Genomic DNA, 19,744 nt, shown 5'->3' on the forward strand with positions numbered 1-19,744 from the left:
CCCACCCTTAGATTTGGGCTGAGAACACAGCCCTGTGGGCAGGACCTCTGGAGTTAAAATTGACTTCCTTCCTCCACCCTCCGTCATCATTCCCACCCATTTTCCTGCACCAAAGACTTGCCCTTCCAAGGCCAACTTCCCAGCTTTGGGGTCTCACCCCAGCGGGAAATCCTTCCTCGTGCTTTACTAAACCAGAGAAGAGAAGCAGGATGGTGGAGGATGGGGGTTCAGCTCAGAGTCTAGTGTTCTCCCGACACAGGACCCTCACCCAAGCCCTGACCTGAGCGGGCCCTGTGAGGATAGAACAACCCGAATTGCTCTGTGTGCACCGTAACTGGACTCCGCCTCGTGGCACCTCAATTCTCAGGGCCTCCCTCCTCAGGCCTGCGGGCCAGCCATCTGGCCTCCTGGCGGCCCTGAGAACCAGGTGTCCGGGCTGTACACCTCTGTGGTTCCTGCGTAGGGAGGCTTCTGACCCCTTCAGAGTGGGAGCATCCTCTATGAGACACACAGATCATCAGAACCAAATGCTGTTCTCAGCGTGCGGAGGGCAGGCGGAGGCTCTCACTTCCTGCATCAGGTCAGAGCCAGCCCGGTCCTGGGGTCCGTGGGGCCCATTCAAGCCCCAGCCCAGCGCCATCCCCAAGCCGGAAACTGTCCTCAAGCTCTGTCCCGATTCAGTGTCGGTGCTTTTGCCTGACGGAACCCAAAATGCCAGGGCTCCACCCTGAAGCTCAGAAAGTCCCCTTTCTGGAAGGTTCTGTCTGGATTCTGCCCTCTGGTGTCTCAGCACACTCTCCCAGCTGCTCCAGGCAGCCCAGAGCAGCAGGCCTTTGTCCCTGGTGGAAGGAAAGCCCTGAGTCTCGGATTCATCTACTGAACAGACAGGAGCCTCGGATGCATCTGAACCCAGAAAGCAGGGGTCTATTGAGGTCCCTCAGAGTCCTGTCCCCATCCCCTTTTAGGGCCATAAGAGTTCTTCCCTGGCAGAAACCCCTCCCCCCCACCCCTGCCAAATCCCCCTTTTCCATCAAGCACTTCATGGTGATGGGGGCAGGGGGAGCCTGTGAGTTGGTGTCCCCACAGTCTTGTGATGCTGGAAGCAGCACTAAGCCAAGAGGAGGGGTCAGGTTATTTTGAGCTGGGTCTCTTCTCCGCCCCTCCCACCCCACCAGCTCCCTGGCTGGCTTAGACAAATTCAAGCAGGACTCTGCCCTCATCCCTCCTCTGGGGCCTGTGGGTCTGAGCTCAGAGGTGCTCCGCGTACAGCAGTAGTAAAATAAACTGGCTTCTTTATTATTATTATTTTTTAATCAATAGTCTTGTTCTACTGTCCTCTCACACCCTTCTATGACACAAGTTAAAACCTACTTCCAGGCTTCCTCGGAAAGGGAGCTCAAGTTCAAGAGCTCGAGGGAGGAGTCTAGGAAAGCCTGGTGAGGGGAGGGGCTCGGGGGATGGCTAATGCCTGGGGTGGGATGGGGGCAAGATGAGGGCTGGGCCAGGCCCCGTGGGGGGCAGAGACGAGCTGAAGGCTCCCCTGTCCACCCCAAATGTGGCAGCAACAGGCCTGGCTCTTCATGCGCCACGATGAGGGAGGGAGTGGGCCAAGAATCGGAGGAGCTGGGGCCGTCTCAAGGCTCCAGGGTCATGGCCTGTTCTCAGGGGGGACCAAAGCAGCCCCCAGCACCCCGCTGAGACCAGAGTGGAGCGGGCAAAGTGAGCAGGCTGGAGGAGCTGGGCCTCCCTCTACCCCTCTGCTCCACAGGGGGAGAGAGCCTCTGCCACGGGACGCAGCCTGGCGCCTGCGGAGCCCCAGCGTGGGTCAGTCCCACCCTCAGAAGCGCTGGACGCGGATGTGGACGAAGAGCGTGGCTGGCGACAGTGAGGCTCCGTCCTTGGAAAGCAGGTGGATGTGGCGGTACCCTGTGGGGAGTGTAGCCACATGTCAGGTTCTCTGCGCCCCCCCGCCCAACCCAGCAGGGCCAGGACCGCGGGGGGCGCAAACCTCATCCCACCCCCTGGGCTCAGGGCACGCTCTCGGAGGACATCCGAGGCCAGGCGAACAGGGTCTCGGAGGCCCGGACCCCCATCCCGCTCCATCCCCGCCAACCTTGCTTCAGGCTGTCGAGAGGCAGCGTGAACTGGCCCACAAAGTCATTGGGGGAGGTGGCGTCGTAATCTTCCACCACGAAGCGGACCAGTGCCAGCTCCGGAGCCCGCAACTGGAACTGCAGGGTCTGCCCCCAGCGGGGGTTGAAGCCTAGGGCGCAGGCGTGGCAGTCAGGAGCCAGCGGCCACCCGCGCCCCCGCCCCCCCACTGCCCCCAGCACGCCCACCCACCGTTGTTGAGCACGTAGTTGGTCTCCCTTCGAGCACAGTCTGCGGGCACGCCGTGGACCTCAACCCGCACCAGGGGGTCCACGATGGAGTTCGGCTTCTCCGTGTTCAGCTTGGGCAGCTGCTGCGCCGTCAGCACCTGCAGGGGATGAAGGGGAGCTTTGGTCTGGCCCTGGGTTGAGCAGGGAGCCCCTTGCCCTCAGCACTCACCCGGACCCTCCTGCACGGCGGAGACTCAGCCTGCCCTCACCCCAAGCCATCCCCAGGCCTCCACCGTCTGGTAGTACAGGCTGGCATCCGGCAGACTAGGATGCCTCCAGAACTGGCCGTGCCCCTGGGGTTGGGCCCAGTGCAGGCTGCTGACCTGGATAGTGAGAGTGGTCCTGGGGGGCCCAGGGCACTCAGGATCAAAGGTTGTGTCCGGCTGCCGCAGGCGGGCAGGTTTCAGGACGTAGCCGCACTGCCCGTTGATGAGGAAGCGCCCGGCGTTGAGGTCCATCTCATAGCCTGGCGTCTGGAAGTTCAAGGCCACTGTGGACATAGCGGGGTCAGGGCAGGGGCTCTTAGGGGCCCTCCTTTCACCACTCTGATTCAGGGTCTCACTGCCCACCCCCACCAGGGTTTTGGGTGGGGGCTTCATGGCATTGTGGCAGCCAAGGGACCCAGTCCTTGTCACCTGCACCTGATTGCTGGTATCCCTCCAGGCCAGAGGGGGATGCTGGGCATAGGCCCGGGCCAGAGTCACACCCGAGGAAGCCTGCGGTTTCCATATCTGTGCTCGAGGAGACCATATTCCCCTCCTTTGCTCCTTTGTTGGGGCTTAGCATCCCTCCAGAGCCCACTCCTGTCAGTGGTGACTCAGGGGAGCTTGTGAGTGAGTGTGTGTGTGTGTGTGTGTGTGTGTGTCAGGGGACACATGGGAGTAGAGGTTTCAAACTTCCTTATTAAAAAAAAAAAAGTGAGACTTTCACAGTGTCCGGAAGAAATGACTCAGATTTGTTTTCCCACTTATTTTCCTGACGATTATTTTAATCATTGTTATTACCAAGAAAACCCAGTTTTCCACCTTCTGGAAAGCTGTGTGGCCCCATCCCTGCCCGGGCCTCCCACGGTTCCCTGGAGGCCACGCCCATGCGGCAGCGCCCTGCCTGTCCCTGGTCCTGCTGCTGTCCCCGCTCACCCAGCTGACAGCCTGAGTTCCACATCTCCTGGGGGCTGTAGTTGGCTGAGTTCATCCGCAGCCCCAGTGGGTAGACGCGGGTCAGTTGGTGGGCATTGTGCCTGACGAAGCTGTTCCCTGGGGGAGAGTTGGGGCAAGACGACAATGAGTCCTGGGTGATGAGGGATGATGAGGGACGACTGGGTGTCCCTCACCTAATGCCAGGGCCTGGAACTTCCTCTGCCCCAACTCTAGGGACAAGCTGGGAACCGAGGCTGAACTCCCCCGCCCCCAGACCCCTCTGCTGCAGGGCCGAGAGGACCTCCCGGAGGAGGCTACTGAAGCCCAGAGAGGGCCAAGGACCCCCTTCCATATCCTGACACTGCATCCCAGCCCCAAATCCCCGCATCCTTCCCCTTCTCAATGCCTGGAATGGGGACCCCAGGCTGACATCCGGCTCTCGTTCCTTCCTCCCCCATGCACTCCTCCAGCAGCGCTGCGGGTCCCCAGAACCCTTTCTGTAAGTCATGTCTCCAGGCCATCCTCCGACCTGCTCCTGCAGCCTCGAAACCCCTACCCCCTTCTTCATCTGGCTGCTTCCATCCCAACTTTTGGTCTAGGGTCTTCACAGGTATCCCCTGCTCCAGTCCTTCCCTGATCTCACGCCCTCTGCGGGGCTCCCCCAGTCTCCACCACGGCCCACCGGTCACCCTGCACCACCACTCCCGACTATGTCTGGCCCTGCCACTAGGCTTGAGTCCAGCAAAGACAGGGACAGCAGCCTCCCTCCTCCCTGGACCCTCTTTCCTCCCTCCATGGCGGCCCGGTGCTGGGCGTTTGCCAGACGCTCATTCCCTGAGCCCCAAACCGGGGACCTCTTGACCCCTCACTGGCCCTGAAGTCCTCTTAGTCTCCTTTCCAGACCAACTCCAGGATGCCCCCACCAGGAGCCTGCAGGCCTCCACGGCGCCTCTGGTCCCCAGATGCCCAATGTCCGGCTCCTACCTGCCTCTCGGATGAGCTTCTTGGCCTTGCGCTCGCTGAGGGAGCTGACCTGGCAGGGCTGGGGTGGCACCGGGTTGGGGCGCAGGGTCCGCAGGCGGGTGGCGCAGCAGTACACGACCAGGGCCGACAGCTCGGGGGAGATCTGCTTGGCCTGGGAGATGAGCCTCAGAGGAGGGGTCCACCGGCTCCAGCCCCGCTGTCTTCCTAGCTCCCTCCCCCTCCCCAGGCAGCTCCTCCCTGCCCCAGCTGGCTTGGTCCCCCTCACCCGTCCCCCCTCACCCGCCGCCTCTGTTCTGCAGCCTCCACCTCCTCTTCTTCCTCTTCCTCTTCCTCCTCCTGGTCGGATAGAATTCGACCATCCTCGCTCCGAGCAGCTGGCAGCTTCTTCCCCTTCACCAGGACCCGGCCCTTCAGCTGCTGTAGGGACCCCATATGGAAGGATTATTTCCTCTTGCCCCTATCAGTCATACAACCACTTCTATGTGGGGGGGGGGGTGGTGGCTGGGGGGCGCAGGAAAGGCCACGCAAAGAGGAGGGATGCTTCTAACAGGAAAAACCGTGGGAAACAATGTTTAGAGCCATCAACAGGGGACTGGGCTAGGGAGGTCCCACCAAAAGGAATATGACACAGCAGCCTTCCTAATGAATGACGCAGCTCGGAGCCGAATGCAGCTCGGAGCCGAAAGAGAAGGAGCCCTCTCCCAAAAAGGTCTCCCATGAAAAAAGTGACTCTAGAACATGTAATCCCATAAGTTTCGTTGTGTAACATTTGAAAGAGAAGACAGTTCCGCACGTAAGTCTATACACACAGGAAAATTCTGGAAAGATGCACAAGAGACTTAAAAGATGGTTACTTCCCATGAAGTAGGACAAGGGCAAACAAAAACCCATTTTCCATTGTATACAATTTTGTACAAACAACTCGATTTTTTTTAACCATGTTTGTTTCATGGTAATAAAAAAAATCAAATCAGACACACACGCGCACGCACACACACACACATACAGATGAGTCAATGTTCTCGCATATTTGGATTGAGAGTAGGAGGAGAGTTTTCTCAAGGAGCCAGAAAAACACAAATGTCCTGAGGAGGCAGATAAAACGTTCCGGAGTTGGGGAGGAAGAACCACCCAGGCCAGAGAGCTAAGGAGGTTCCTCAGACCACAGGCGGGGGTGGTCCACGCTGAGCTAGAATTCTAAGCCAGCGGCGCTTGGCAAGGGCAGACAGCTGGGAAGAGAGTTTCAGGTGGAGAAGACGCATCAACCAAGGCCTTGGAGGTGGGAATGGCCGAGATTGCGGGGACCCTGTAGGCAGGGTGGCAGGGCGGCAGAGCGGGGTGGGGGAGTGAGGGGGAGGGCATGGAGAGCCCTGAGTGGGGCGGGCTGGGCGGACTGGGCAGAGAGATGTATGGGGTCCCGAACCCGCGGAGGTGGCCCAGCAGGGGCGGATGACGGACTGCCGCCTGCTCCTCCCCCACCCAGGCTCAGACTCCGGAACATTCGTTACCTCTGGGGACGGCAACTCTTCAGGGTTCGGGGTGTCCAGCCCCTGTGTCACCAGCGCGTCTCCCAGGATGGTGCGAAGGTGGTGGGCCATGACGGCCTGCTGCTCCAGCCCACAGTGGTTCTCGAGGGACAGGATGACGGGGTACGGGGACAGCTGGGGGGTGGGGAGACAGGCAGCAGCTGAGTCCTCCCGCTCCCAGCACCGCCACTACACCTGTACCCAACCCCCTTCAGGACGGACAGGCAAAGGCACTCCGGGGGGCTGAGTAGGTGGGACGTGGGGCAGACTCTGGGACCAGTGTGTCCCTAGGGGGACAGGGGCCAGATCTGGGGTCTCTGAGGAAGGGTAGAATGTCTGGGAAGCTGAGGGCAGCGGCAGGGATGGTTTTGTTGTATAAATGCCCTTTATGTGTCAGTGACATTGGCCATATTGCTTATGTTACACACTCCCCAGCCCCCAGAGCCTGTAATTTTTAAGTGCGTTTATTTATTTATTTATTTATTTATTTTTTTTAGTAATCTCTGCACCCAACGCGGGGCTCGAACTCCTGACCCCGAGATTCAACAGTCGCGCGCTCTTCCGACTGAGCCCACTGGGCGCCCCACGCCCATCGTGTTTCGAGGGTAAGATTCGTGCATAGCTTGCCAGGAGCTGCAACTATGCAGACCCCAGGGCTGAACTTTTCTTTCGTGCCCTTCTCTTTGGGAGTCATGATTCAAACGTCCTTCCCTACCGGCAAGGTTTTCTTTCAGACATTCTGTGATTTTACTGCATTTACTAAACATGGGGGTGGAGGAAGGGAGCCTCTCACTCAGCTTTCTTCTACCCCACTGGCCAGCTGTCCCAGTGCCACTGGGTGAGTGAGCGATTCTCTGGGCGGGGGCGGGGGGGGGGTGTTCTTCTGGAAGGACAGAGGACGCTGGGGTCACTGGGGGAGGCTCTGGGGCTGGGCACGGGGGTCCTGGGAGCTCACAGTGAAGGCGTGGTCACGCACAGTCTGGACCACGTCTCGGAAGAGGATCTTGGAGGTGAGGGTGTGGCCGTGATAGATGACGGGCTCCCCTCCCGGCCCCTCCCAGCAGTCCAGCTCCACACAGCGGCAGCCCTGTGCAAAGGCCCTGCGGACAGGCAGACAGACCAGCGGGTGAGGTGTCACGTGGAAGCCACAGAGCAAAGCAATGGACGGGCTGAGCCAGGTTTGAGCCCCATAGCGCCCCCAAGCTGGGCTCCCAGATGCATTCACCCCAACCATCCCCCGCTACAGTACCTAACATAGGCCTCCGTGCTGCTGAGCCCCCCGATCTGAGAGTCGGTCAGGTATGTATTGTGTGAGGAGGAGATGAAGTAGTGGGAGAGGGGCTGGCCCATGTCCTGGAACACGCATGTGTGGGCCGGGTCCAGGGCGGCCCCTTCCGGTGACAACAGGTACATCATGAAGCCATCCAGTGTCATCAGTTCATGCTGCTTGGCTGTGAAGACAGGCCCAAGAGTGTCAGGTCACCGGGAGGACCCCCGTGTCTGGCCCCACAGGGCCCCGAAGCTCACTCAGCTTAGTAATGAGTACCTACCTACTGACTGGGCCCTGCATGAGTTACGCCATTTATTTGTTTGAAGTAATCTCTATGCCCAACGTGGGGTTCGAACTCACAACCCTAAGATCAAGGGTCACATGCTCGATCAACCGAGACAGCCAGGAGCCCCCACAAGTCATGCCATTTAATCTTCAGCCAAACCCCGTGAGGCAGGAACGCTGCTATGCCCTGTCACGACTGCGTCTCCAAGAGCCAAAGGTGACCCAAGATGGCACCCACAGCCAGTAATCATAGCTGGAAGCCCCCAGACCTGTCAGATGCCGAGACAGGGCCATATTGACCCCGACCGTCAGCCCCCCGCCTGCAGGCCCCCACCTGTCTCGTTGAGCTCATAGGTGTGGATGAGCTTCTGGGCGTGGGCCAGTGTTGCACCGTCCTCGCTCTGGTCCTCCAGGAACTCCAGCAGCTCCGGGGCGCTCAGCACGCGGTCCTCGCCGGAGTACCGATGGAAGATCTCCTCCAGCTCCGGGCGTTTCAGCAACCGCCGCAGAAACTCCTCAATCTCAGCCCCCTCCAGCCGTTCGTTGTTGGAGTGGTCGCACTCCTGGAAGGAAGCGCCGAGCGGCTCAGAGGAGGACGCCGCCTGGGGAAAGCCAGCCCGCACCAGTGGACACACCCGTCATCAACCACGCTGGGCAGGTGGGGGTCCCCCAGTCCACAGGTAGAGAAACTGGGAGCTAGCAGGGCGGCTCTGGGGGTCGCGCCAGCTCACACAGCTGCTCGGCTGTGGGGCTGGGATTCTAAGGAAGGTCTCTTGGCCTCAGTGCCTGTCCCTCTGCACCATGACCTACCCCTCAAAATCAAGATGTGGGAGGAAAAGCAATGACCCAGGGGCAGGACCGACCATAATTCCTCCTCCCGCATTTGTGTGTGTGCAGGGCCGTCCTTCCGCCCCCAGACCCACGCCCGCAGTCAGTGAGCCACAGATAACTGACTTCACGGGCGGAGTTCCTATGTTGCTGTGGGTTCAGGTGGACAGGTGTCATGGCTCCCATGTCTTTCCGTGTCTCAGGTGGCTCAGACAGTCACCACCCACACAGGTATCTGTCATGAGCTCCGACCCAGCTGCTGATGCCCAGCGCACCCCCGTGTACCCTCATCAGTGCTCCCACGTATGGGGTGTATCCGGTCACGCGGGGAGGTGCCCCGTGTGTCACAGTGGAGGAGGGTGTGCACGTGAGCCCGTGAGCCGACTCCTGCCTACACGCCCGTGTGCACGCTGTCCACAGCCATGAGTGCAAAGGGTGCCCGCAGACTCGGAGAAATGAAAAGCACAGCTTTGCTGCTCTCTCTGGGGGAGCGGAGGGTCCCCCCTACTCCTGGGCTCTCTGCCTGAGGGTGAGAAGTTCTGGGCCGCCGTACCCATCCCGGCCCAGCGCCCTCAGGGGAGTGCAAAAGGCTAGGTAGGCCCAGATGTGGCCTTTCTGCAGGGCAAGGGGCGGGCAGTGAGTGAGGTGGGTGCCTCAGAGGTCAGAGTGGGGGCAGGACCCCACCTTGAAGAGGCGGTAGGCATACATGTCATTCATGTCCACGTTCACCATTCTGAGCAGGCTCTTGATCTCCTTGAAGCTCATCTTACTGTCCTGGTCGGAGTCTGCCCGGTGCAGATAGGCGTGGATCCAGGTGTGGGCGCTCAGGAAATACCCGCAACAGTCTGGGCACCCCCTCCTTCCACCCCCCCACCCCCGCTCGTGCCTGCCAGGGACCCCGGGGTGGGCCTCCCAGGTCCAGGGGCTGTACTTCCCCTCTGCTGGTGGCCTCCATGGGCCGGGGCTGGGCTCCCCAGAGAGGGGAGGCCGCGGTGCCACCCTCTATTCTGAAGACCAGGGGCTAGGGCTCGCCCTTGGGTCCCCAAGCACGGGTCCCCCTCAGCTCCCCGGACCCCGGCAGCTGGGCAGGATATTGGTCGAGACGTTCACGCTGGCTCATGGCGTCGAGGCGCGCGCGCAGCTTGGCCAGACCACGCACCCAGCGCTGCGCCTCTTCCGCCGTGGCCGCCGCCAAGTCCAAGTTCTTGCGGCGGCCCTTGAAGGCGATGGTGAGGCAGCGCGCGGGGGGGAAGGCGCCCCCGAAGCGCCGCAGGCCCTCGGACTGGTGGCCCTCACGGACTGCCTCGATGTGCTGCACGAAGACTGAGAGGGGGAGGGTACAGGGCACGCACGGCAGGGTCAGGGCCGCTGTCCCCAGGCCGCTGTCCCGGCAGCCCGCCCCGAGCCCGCGCGCCCCAGCTCACAGATGTGCTGCGACGGCGCGCGCGGGATGCGCCGCTGGAACCACACGCTCAGGCCGTCCTCCTGCAGCCGGTACAGCCGCTCCTTGTGCCACGTCCGCGAGCGGATCTTGCAGAGCCGGGAGCCCCGCAGCATAGCGCGCACGTCCTCGTCCTCCGTCAGGCCTGCGGGGGCGGGAGGCCTGACCGCGATGTCGGGGCCTCCCTGCCCCCTTGCTCCCTCCACCCTCTTTCCAAGCGGCAGCCCCCCGCGACCTTGCCCTGCAAGCCCTCACCCGCCACTCTTCCTCTCCTTAGCGTAACATGTCCTCAGGACTGGATTTGGCCTTTCAGCTCTTCCGCCCCAAGGTCTCACCTGGTGTGCCGCACCCAAGCCCCTGGGTGGGGGAGGGCACCAGTACCTCCTGTCTTGGTCAAGCCGCTGCCTCTCGAGGCCCTTAGAGCACAGCAAGCCCTCAGGCAGCACCTGGCACTTCGGCCTCCCTCAAGGTCACCCTGTGCCACTCCCTCCATCTTCAAGTCTTCAAGACCAGAATCTGCCACCCACAGCCTTTTCCTTTGATGTGAAACCCTGACATCAAGAAGGTAGTCTCACTATCTAACCTAAATCTCTCTTGCTGCAATCCAAGCTCCTCACCTCCGCTCCCCAAGGCAAGGGAGGATAGCAGAGGCCACCCTGGCTCCAGGGTCACAGGCCAACGACTCCAGGACCAGCCCTGCCAAGGCCAGCCTGGGGCTGATATCCAGGTGTCCTCTTTGTGTCCAGCTGAAAGCATGGTCTGCTGTGACACTCGGCACTCCCCGGTGCCCAGCCACTGTCACTATCCCACCTCACCCCACATGGGCTCTCCCCTTCCTTAGTAGGAAGAAATGCTTACAAAACATCTACCACACACAAGCCCCCAATCATGAATGAACACATGAGAAAACAAGGACAGAGAAGCTTAAGGAACTTGCCAGAATTCCATGGCCACAAAGTGGTGGATGCAGGCTTCAAACCCCGGAGGTGAGGCCCCAGCACCTGTCCCCGTGGCCACTGCATTGAACCCCTCTGCTCCTCCGTCCCTTCTCCTTGCTCACATGGTTGGGGGGTGTTGCAGAATTTAAGTTCAGGGGCCCAGGGAGGCAAATCTCAACTCTGTCACTTCTGCGTTACACAGCCTTGGTGGCAGTAACCGTGACCACTCAGGGCCCTGTGTTCTCCACACACGCAGTGAAGACCACAACAACGCCGACCTTGAGCAGCAAAATCTGAACTTCAGCAAAGACAGCACCCGTCTTGGTGGTACCACAGCCTGCTCTCCTTTGTTGCATTACAGGTCGATACCCAAGGTTTACGAGCCAGGGGACAATAGAAAGAGTGGGAACACAGCAAACTGGAGGGTCCATGCCCTTTGGAAGGAGGAGGGCAGCAGATGAGGGCCCAGAGTTTCCAGAGAACAGGAAGCTGGGTTTGTATGTAAAGCCTCTGGATTTTTCAATGTTGGCAACTAAATCAAATTGAAACAACCCCCCCCCCCCCCCAAAACAGCACTGTGTGAGCCAAATGAAACAGAACAGTGGCATTAGGCTTTGTGGCTCCCAGGCCCCTGTGTGTTGGGAACTCTGACCCATGCAACTAAATCTAAATCCCTGAGCTTTCTTTCATTCTCCCTGGGAGCCTTTGAAGGATCCTTCCTGTTTCTCTGGCTCACAGAGGACTCCTTCAAGGACCAGCTCAGACACCCTCTCCTCCAGGAAGCCTTCCTTGATTTGTCCTCAAATGGGCATTCCCCCTCCCTGATCACCCACAGCACTTTTTACTTTAACTAAAACACCCCACCTAAATTGTAATATCAGGGAACTTTAATAAACCCAAGGGTAGGGACAAAGTCTTATATCCACATCTCAGTGCTTATCCCAGAGCCAGATTCACAGCCAGGGTTTTTTGAAAGGGGAGGACAAGCCACGTCCGCAGATGTACCGAAAACTGGGGAATTAAGCACGTTCTAACTCCAGCCCTACCCCATCTGGCCTTTCCTTATGGGCCAGGATGGTTTCTGAACCCTGGCAGTGATCGGACTCTCCTGGAGAAGGTGGCAAACCCCACAGCCCGGAGATTCTCGTCCAGCAAGTGTGGGCTGGGACTTGGGTATTGATGTTTAAAAATTCCCCTGTGACCCCAAGGGTGACTGTGATTGATAATCAGGGTCTCAGGGCCAGGAGGAGAAGCCTGCCATGCGGAGGAGCCCATGGTCCCCCTTGGGGCTAGCCTGTGGCTCTGAGGGCTCCAAAGGGTCTCTCAGAATCAAACCAGGCTAGGAAGGGGAGTTGGAGACCTTGTCATTCCAGACAAAGAGCTAGAAGGTGGCACACCGCAGGCCAAGAGACTCACTAGATCCTCAGCCCTCCACACCCACATCTGGGCAACTTCTGAATTCCCTCAGCCTGAGAAGCAATGGGTTAAGAAATGGGTTGAGCAGCAGGACACTCAGGGAACCTGTAGCGCCACCACAACTGAGCCCCCCAACTCCCCAGCTATGGGAAAGGAGCCCCTCATTCCCATGACAACCAGGCTCTGCAGCCGGGGCTACCTCCCCTGACCCAGCCAGTCCTCTGAGGCCAAGCCCACAGTTGGGGAGGGTGGGGGAGAAGGGGGGCTGGCGAATGACTAAGGCAGGAAATGGAGGTGAGTCACCGAGGTCCTGGTTTGTCCAGAGTATTCCGCAAACAGGACACTGAGACAGGGAGCCAGAACTTCTCATCAGCCCTCCGCTGGGACAGGTTCCCATGTTGAGGGGGTCCTTGCCCCTGGCCCTCATCCCCAGCTCCCCAGGAGCCTGCTGGGGGAAAGGGTGACACTCTAGTCTGCCTGCCCAGCGGGGATTGGGACTGGTCTCTGGCTCACGATGCTCCCAAACACGCATCCATTGGAAAAGCCAAATGGAATGATGCCAAGCTGAGCCAGGCGCTGAGTTCCCAAGGCAGGTGACCCGCCTTCCCCCTTGCTTCAGCTTCTGAGCCCTAGGGTAGGGAAGGGATTAAAGCTCCAGACAGGAAGGGCGGGACCCACAGAGGTAAGGGAGTGAGGTCAGGAGGAGGGCCCAGGCCCGGGGCGGAGGCACTGGAAGGTACCTGGCTCTCTGCCTGGGCACCCAAGTCAACATTTTTAGGTCCTGCCAGGGCCCAAACCCACAGATGCTTCCTCCACCTCATTCCTACCCGCTTGGAGCAGGTGTACAAGCTGCCCGCCTCTTGTGCTTCCCGTGGGTTCTCTAATCTAAACATCTCTGCCTTGAACGTGGAGCTGGGCTGGGCCAGGGTCATGACCGCCTTGACCAAACACAGGGGGAACAACCATTAAATAGCAGTAGAAAAATAGGGATGAACAAAGGCAAAAAAGATAGAAACAATCCAAATGTCCATCAACAGATGAACGGAGAAGCAAAGGCGGGTACAAACATACAGTGGGACATTAGTCGGCCGCAAAGAGGAGGGACATCTGATCTAGGCTGCATGGATGACCCTTGACGACATTACGCTAAGTGAAATAACCAGTCGTAAAAGGACAGATAATTGTATGATCCCACTTATAGGCGGTGTCTAAAATAGTCAAATTCATCTGGACGGATTATATGGCCCATACACCTCAATAAAAAAATTTCAGAGACGGAGTGTCATTAGAGGTTACCAGGGCCTGTGGGAAGGGAGGAAGGGGGAAATGACGGGTTAATGGCTACAGAGGGGTTTTTGTTTGTTTGTTTAGGGTGATGGAAAAGTTTTGGAGCGAGCACAACATTGTGAATGCCTGACACGGTGCATGTAATTAATGCCGTTGAAATAGCCACTTATGCATTTTTTACCACAGCTTTAAAAATTAGTAACTTAATAGTCTAGTAACCACTGTATGCTTAAATGGGTGACCTGTTTGATATGTGCGTTTAGATCTCAATAAAGCTGTTCAAAAGGCATAGAGCGGCTAATGCATCCAGGGTTCTGGGTCTGTAAGGCTGTGGATCGGGTCTGTAAGGCCTGTGTAAGGCATTGAGAGTTGGGGGCTGCTTAACCCCCCAAAGGGCTGTGTGTGTGGCTCGAATGAGCTAATGCACAGGTGCGCTCCGTGGAGGGCCCGGCCCACAGCTGGAACTCGCTAAATTAGGATAAAGTGAGGCAGTGGCCCGGGAGGGGAGAAGGACCTAGGTATTCCCACCCATCAGTCCTCATTAGGCTCACGGTTCCCGGTGGCGCCCTTCTCCAGCCCAGTTCAGTGTAGTCAGCTGGGGCTCAGACACCTTCTCTAGGCCAACCGCTTATCTCAGCCCCCAGAGACGGGCCAGGGGGAGGCTAGGAATGGACATCCCCGTTTCTCAACTATCACCTTTGGCCTGGGCGGTTTGGGGTGTGTGTGGTCTGAGCCCTGAGCCGTTCTTTGTCAGGGGCCAAGACCAAGGGGCAGGAGGCGGTTTCAGCAACCGAGCTGGAAGGTCCGTGGGGAAGCCACATCCATCTCTGATCCTCAACGCCCCCCGCCACCGTTTGCACAGATGGGCCACTGGAACTATGAGAGCGCAAGCTGCGTGTGCCGACAACAGCATGGGTCCCCCAAGCCCAGGAAGGACACAGGGGCCGTGTGGTGGATAGCCAGAGGCCAGAGCTGGCCAGCGGTGGGGGTGGGGGGGTGTGCTGGGGGGATACAGCGAGTGTAGACAAGAGGGTAATGTTAGGCAGCTGGGTGTGAAAGTGGTAGGTCTCGAGCAAGGGGGTGTGGGGGGGCATGTGCATTTAGCGTGTGTGCACTGGCATGTGTGTGTGTGCGCGCGCGCGTGTGCTTTGCACTAGGGCACACTCAGGAAGGACACCGGGGATCCAGCAGGAATGTGAGCCATGCAGGGAACAGCAGCCGACAGCTTCATGCCAAGTGGGGGAGGAGAGGAAGAGAAGATTTTCCTGACGGTTCTGGGAGGGAACCCACGATGGTGAGGGTCCCAACCCCTTCCCACCCTATTCCTCTGGCCAGCAGGCAGCCCCAGCTCTGCAGGTAGGAAGCGCGTCCCCCTCGCTGGGGCCGGCCACCACACCCAGGGCGAAGGCCCGGCGGAGCTCAGCGCCAGAGTCCATAACATTCTTTGGAAAGTCAGCACAGTCAGGAAAGGCAGGCAGTGCTTCCCCTGTCCCTGGCCAGACACACAGCGACCGAAGGTGGCAGCACCCTTCCGGGCAGGGCCAGAGCATGCAGGAAGCCGAATGAGAGGCAAAGATTGTAGGAGGGGGCCTCCCCAGAGCCGAAGGAGGAGGAGAGGTGAGGGAGGCCACAAGGCATGGCAGGGACAACCCCCTAGTCCTGCCTGGCAGGCTCCGGCTTAGCCAGGACGGCCACCCAGTTCTCCCTCCCACCAGGCCAGACACCTGCCAGGACTCCCACCTGCCAAGTGCGCGCACAGCCGACCCACTCACCCTGCAGGAGAAGTCCTGGGCAGGCCATAGTGAGAGCCCTCCGGCCGCTGTGGCACTTGGTGGAGGCCTGCAGGCCGGGGAGGAAAGGGAACAGGATTCTGCCTACTCAGGGCTCTGCTCTGGGGAGGATTAGGGGCAGGGGCAGGGGTGGGGCCTGAGGGGTGCGGGCACAGACAGGGGCTCTCAGGAGATCGGGCTGGCGGGTGGCATCCAGGATGCCCACTTAAATGCACATTTCAGATAAACAACAACTGACGTTTTAGTGTAAGTTTATTCCTAACGATCTGCTGTTGATTTGAAACTGGTTAACGGGGCATCCTGGATTTTATGTAAAGCCTATGAGGATACCTCTAGGGGCTGGCAGGGCCTCTGCAGGGGAGAGGAGAGGTGGGCCGTGCCCAGACACAAATCACTCACTCCCTCATTGCGACATGAGCTTGGACCCCGGGCCAGACGCCTGGGTTCGAATCCTGGCTCAGCTGCTTCCCAGCATTCAGCATCTCGGAATCTCAGTTTCTCATCTGTAGGATGAGGCTCATGGTACCACACACCTCATACAATTGTGAGCATTAAATGAGCTGATATGTGAAAAGCCCTCGCTCAGTGTTACAAAGGTGTTAATTCGTATCATTAACTCTGGTAATAAAGAGCCGTCACTGAAACCTAGGCCTTCTGAAACCTAGGCCTTCGTGGTTGTCTCTTAGCCATGTGGGCCCCAGGCTGGTGACGTCATCCCCTACCCCCAGCCGATCTGCCCTGGGAGGACATCAGCAGCATCTTCTCCCCGGGAAGCCAAGCGTTAAGTAGGCTCCCGCCAGACACCAGCTCAGCATTGTGCCTGGGTTGGCAGGTGCTCTAACTCTCCCCTGCTATTCCCTGGCTTTCTGGGGATGGGCTAAGCCTGTAGCCACCCCCGCTGAGGAGGAAGGGACAGGAGAGGAGCCCCAGGCTCCACAAATGACTCCCGCTCCATGTGGGAGTGGTGTTCCTCCTCCCCTGCCGTCGCCATCGTCCCAGCTCCCCCCTCGTTCCCGTTCCCCCATTCGCCTGGGAAGACCTTTCTTTCCTGTGGGCCCCTCTGAGCCTTTGATCTCCAAGCCACTCCCTGCCCTAGTCTCTTGACAGGACCTGAAATAAAGTCTGCTGTCTGCTAGCCTGGGGGGTTTGGCCGTGACCAAGACCCGGACAGCCCTGAGAGCCACCTGGGGAGGAGCCACGGCTGGCTTCCATGATAGGAGCTCCCTGGGTGGTGGGGCTGGCCTTGGTGGCCTGAAAGCCTGAGCCCCAGGACACCTGGGTTTTGTCTCCACCCTGTTCCTGGAATCAGTGATGCCTGGGGAAGGGGCATTCCCCAGAAAGTGGACATTCCTCTCTCGGCAGTCACTCGGCAGGACAGGGCAGTGGCGGGAGGGGAGGATGGCCCAGGTGACATTCTGACACCTACACAGGCGCGGACAGTGTCCCTAGGATGGGATGCCTTGAGCTCCCGAGCGGCTTTACTCATTTACTGGGCTTGGAGGTATGACCTGTCTGTGAGCATCTCCCACTCTTAAACTGTGTGCCCCCCCCCCCCAGGGCAAAGTGCTGTGGTATTCACCTACGTAGCCCCAGGCCTCGGCATAGCGCCAGGACATGCTGATAGCGCTGAGCAGAAGCGTATGGAATGAAGAAGCAGACGGCTATGCCAGGCAGCACCCCAGCCCTCCCCCAGCATCCGCCAGCCCTGCTTTTCTGGACCAGCACCAGCCCCGGATGTCTCCGTGGCCCCTCAGCTCCCCACGGCCCTCCTCTCCCCAAGGCACCAGCTCTTCTTAGCCCAGAGAATGACACTGTCACCCACCAGACACCTTTCAGATCCCACCAGCCGCACAGTCCAGCCCAGCCCACCTCCTAGGTGGTTCTTCTAGAACCCAACTCGGCTGTGCCGGCCCAAGTCTGAGCATCCCCATAGCTTGACCAATGGATTCCTCAGTCTCTCTCTTATGGTTCTCCCTGATTCATCCCTGCCTTCTTCCAACGTGCCCCCCACTCTCCAGGAGCCCTGCCTCCCTCCTCCTCCTGCCTGAGACCCTCTGGGGCCCCTGCTGCCCCCAGGGCAAGTCCATAACTCTATAAGGAGAGGCCTTGAGGGTCTGGCCCCCACCTGTCTCTCCCCCACACCTCGCTCCAGTCTCCCTCTGGCTCTGGGGTCCAGCCAGGGCCCTCGCTGGCTCCCTGGCACCTGATTTGCCCTCTCCCTTCCTAGAATTGTTTCTTTGTCTCATTGTCTGATCTCCTTGCTGATGCCTCCCCTCTCTAAAGGGCCAGAACTGTGTCTGTCTTATTTGTTGCTGAATCCCAGGACAGAGCTTACTATAGGCACTAAGTAAATGTCTGCCGAGTGCATGAATGATTGGAGGGTAGGGAAGAGATCATGTGTCTTACGTCTCCTCAGGGAGAATGCCAGGTTCCACGCTCAGAACATCGAGCTCAGTCCATTCAGATGGAGTGAGTGACAGGAGGTAGAAATAAGAACAAGGTGGCGGGCAGTGACAAAGAGAAGGCAAGTCTGGCAGTCGGCACCCTGAATTCTGCCTGGAGATTCTCGCTGGTTTCCTGGGTAGCCCTGCCCTATTCCCCCACACCCACCTCTCCATCATGAATTATTTACCAACAGCGGTTGCAACATTCCATTTCAGGTTCACGGTCATGGATGTTTTCTAAAATACTCACACACCTCTCATTCAAGCCACTTAACCAGCCAGTCAATCACACTCTGCCCAGGCTCTGAGATGGTTTCTGCCTCAGCGTGGCTGCGCACAGCCTCCCATGCCATCCTCTGCCCTTAACTAGCTGTGTGGCCACTGACAAATCCTTCAACTTCCCTGCCTCAGTTTCCTCATCTGTGAAGTGCGAATTATACCAGGTGCCTCTCAGGAGAATGGGGAAGACTGAGTGATGCCACCTAGGTACCCAGTGCCCCCCGACTCTGGGAGTTAACATTCCTTCCCTGCAGTCACTTCTTCCGAACCTGAGACGGGCATCTGTCCTTCTGACTCCAAGGACAGTATTCTCACCAGTTTGACCAGTCCTACCTGGTCGCTGCAGGGGCTGCAAGTCGCAGCAGGGGCTGCTGCAACTCCTGGGGGGCTGCAGGGCTGGAGGACCGGCTTGAGAGGCTGGCCTCTTCCACAGCTCCCCTGCCCCCCTAAGAGCGGCCAAGAACCCAGGAAGCCCGGGGACGCCCGTGGACCCTGGAGGGCACAAGGTTCTGGGGAGGTGGGTGAGGGACACCCCCAGCGTGTCTCTCCCACTCTATTTTACCAGGTCCCCCAGGACCTCCGCGCCCCGCGCCCCGACGCCCACTCCAGCATGCCCCGCGGGCGCCTCCTGGTGGGAAGCAAAGGCCACCAGCGCGCCTCGCCCGGCCGGGGAACATCGGATGACATCGGATGACCACAGGTGCGACCCCCAACCTTCCGACCCTCGCTGCCTGGGAAGCCCACGACAGCTCGCCCGCACACCCTCGCCGTTCCAGGCGGCCCCCCCGGCAGTCCCCGCCAGCCCCGAACCGCCCCCGTCGGTTACTGACCCATCTTCTTCAGCGCCCGCAGCCCGGGCCTCCTGCTGCCGCCGTCCGGGGGCGCGAGGGCGACGGGCGTCACGACCTGGGCCGGCACCGGGGGCTCCTCCGGCCGGCGGCGGCAGCTCCTCCAGCGGCCGCACAGCATGGCTCGGTGGGGTCGGGGCCGGGCCGGGCTCTGCGCGCGGGGACAAGGCAGCGGGGACGCCGCTCCGGCCCGGCCCCGGCTCTGCGCTCGGTCCGGAGCAGAGAAACTTAGCGGCTCCGGGAGGGAGTCGGGGAGAGGAGGTGTCGGGAGCAGGGAGAGAGGGAGGGACGAGGTCGGGAGAAGGAGGGACCCGAAGGGAGGGGGCGGGGCCGAGGACGGCGCCGGGGGAGGTGCGAGGCGGGGAGCGGGGCGGGGACCCCAGCCCGGGAGGTGTGTCCTCCGCGAGGTGTGGGAAAGGAAGGGGACCCGCTCGAGTCCCCCGGAATCTCCGCGTCCGTCCCCCGCTCTCGAGTCCACCTCCCCATTCTCCCAGCGATCCTCGGCTCCCGGCCCCACCGATGACCCGAGCCCCTATTCGAGGGTTGAGGGGCCAAAGGAGGGGCGAGGATTGTCCTCTGGCACAGACACTCTCTCCGTTTTCTGGATCCTGACTCGGGGAGGACTCGGGACCCCTCTCCACCTTTTCCTTCCCAGTCCCTCCGGGAGCTCAGAAGGGAGCCGGACAGGGGAGCGAGGCTGCGGCGCAGCTCATCCTGGGCCGAGGGTCCTCGGGCCTGCCCAGGAAGCCGAGAGAACCCCGAGAGCTGAGCCAGGCGGGAGGACAACCCAAACCAGAGGGGTGGGGGAGCGGGAAGGGATGGGTGGGTGTAGGAAGTCTCTGGCTATGACGTCATAGGATTAACCCTCTCCGCGCCAGACCAGGTGTT

At 59.8% G+C, this 19,744-nt stretch overlaps 1 protein-coding gene across 1 annotated transcript; it reads right to left on the bottom strand.

Annotated features, from left to right (window-relative positions):
* Positions 1 to 1,294: 1,294 nt before the first annotated feature.
* On the bottom strand, positions 1,295 to 19,629 carry PLCD3 (phospholipase C delta 3). The gene is made up of 15 exons (XM_045985682.1): positions 18,839 to 19,629; positions 9,838 to 9,999; positions 9,508 to 9,736; positions 9,098 to 9,227; positions 7,920 to 8,148; positions 7,280 to 7,481; positions 6,986 to 7,130; positions 6,013 to 6,165; positions 4,784 to 4,921; positions 4,505 to 4,655; positions 3,521 to 3,637; positions 2,705 to 2,871; positions 2,344 to 2,479; positions 2,114 to 2,263; positions 1,295 to 1,926 (listed from the first exon to the last, which is right to left on the bottom strand). The coding sequence occupies exons 1-15, from the start codon at positions 18,975 to 18,977 to the stop codon at positions 1,838 to 1,840; spliced, it is 2,337 nt and encodes a 778-aa protein (XP_045841638.1). The 5' UTR covers positions 18,978 to 19,629; the 3' UTR covers positions 1,295 to 1,837.
* Between the last annotated feature and the right edge of the window lie 115 nt (positions 19,630 to 19,744).

This window comes from Meles meles, chromosome 18 (assembly GCF_922984935.1).
Source record: "Meles meles chromosome 18, mMelMel3.1 paternal haplotype, whole genome shotgun sequence".
NCBI classification, from domain to species: Eukaryota; Metazoa; Chordata; class Mammalia; order Carnivora; family Mustelidae; genus Meles; species Meles meles.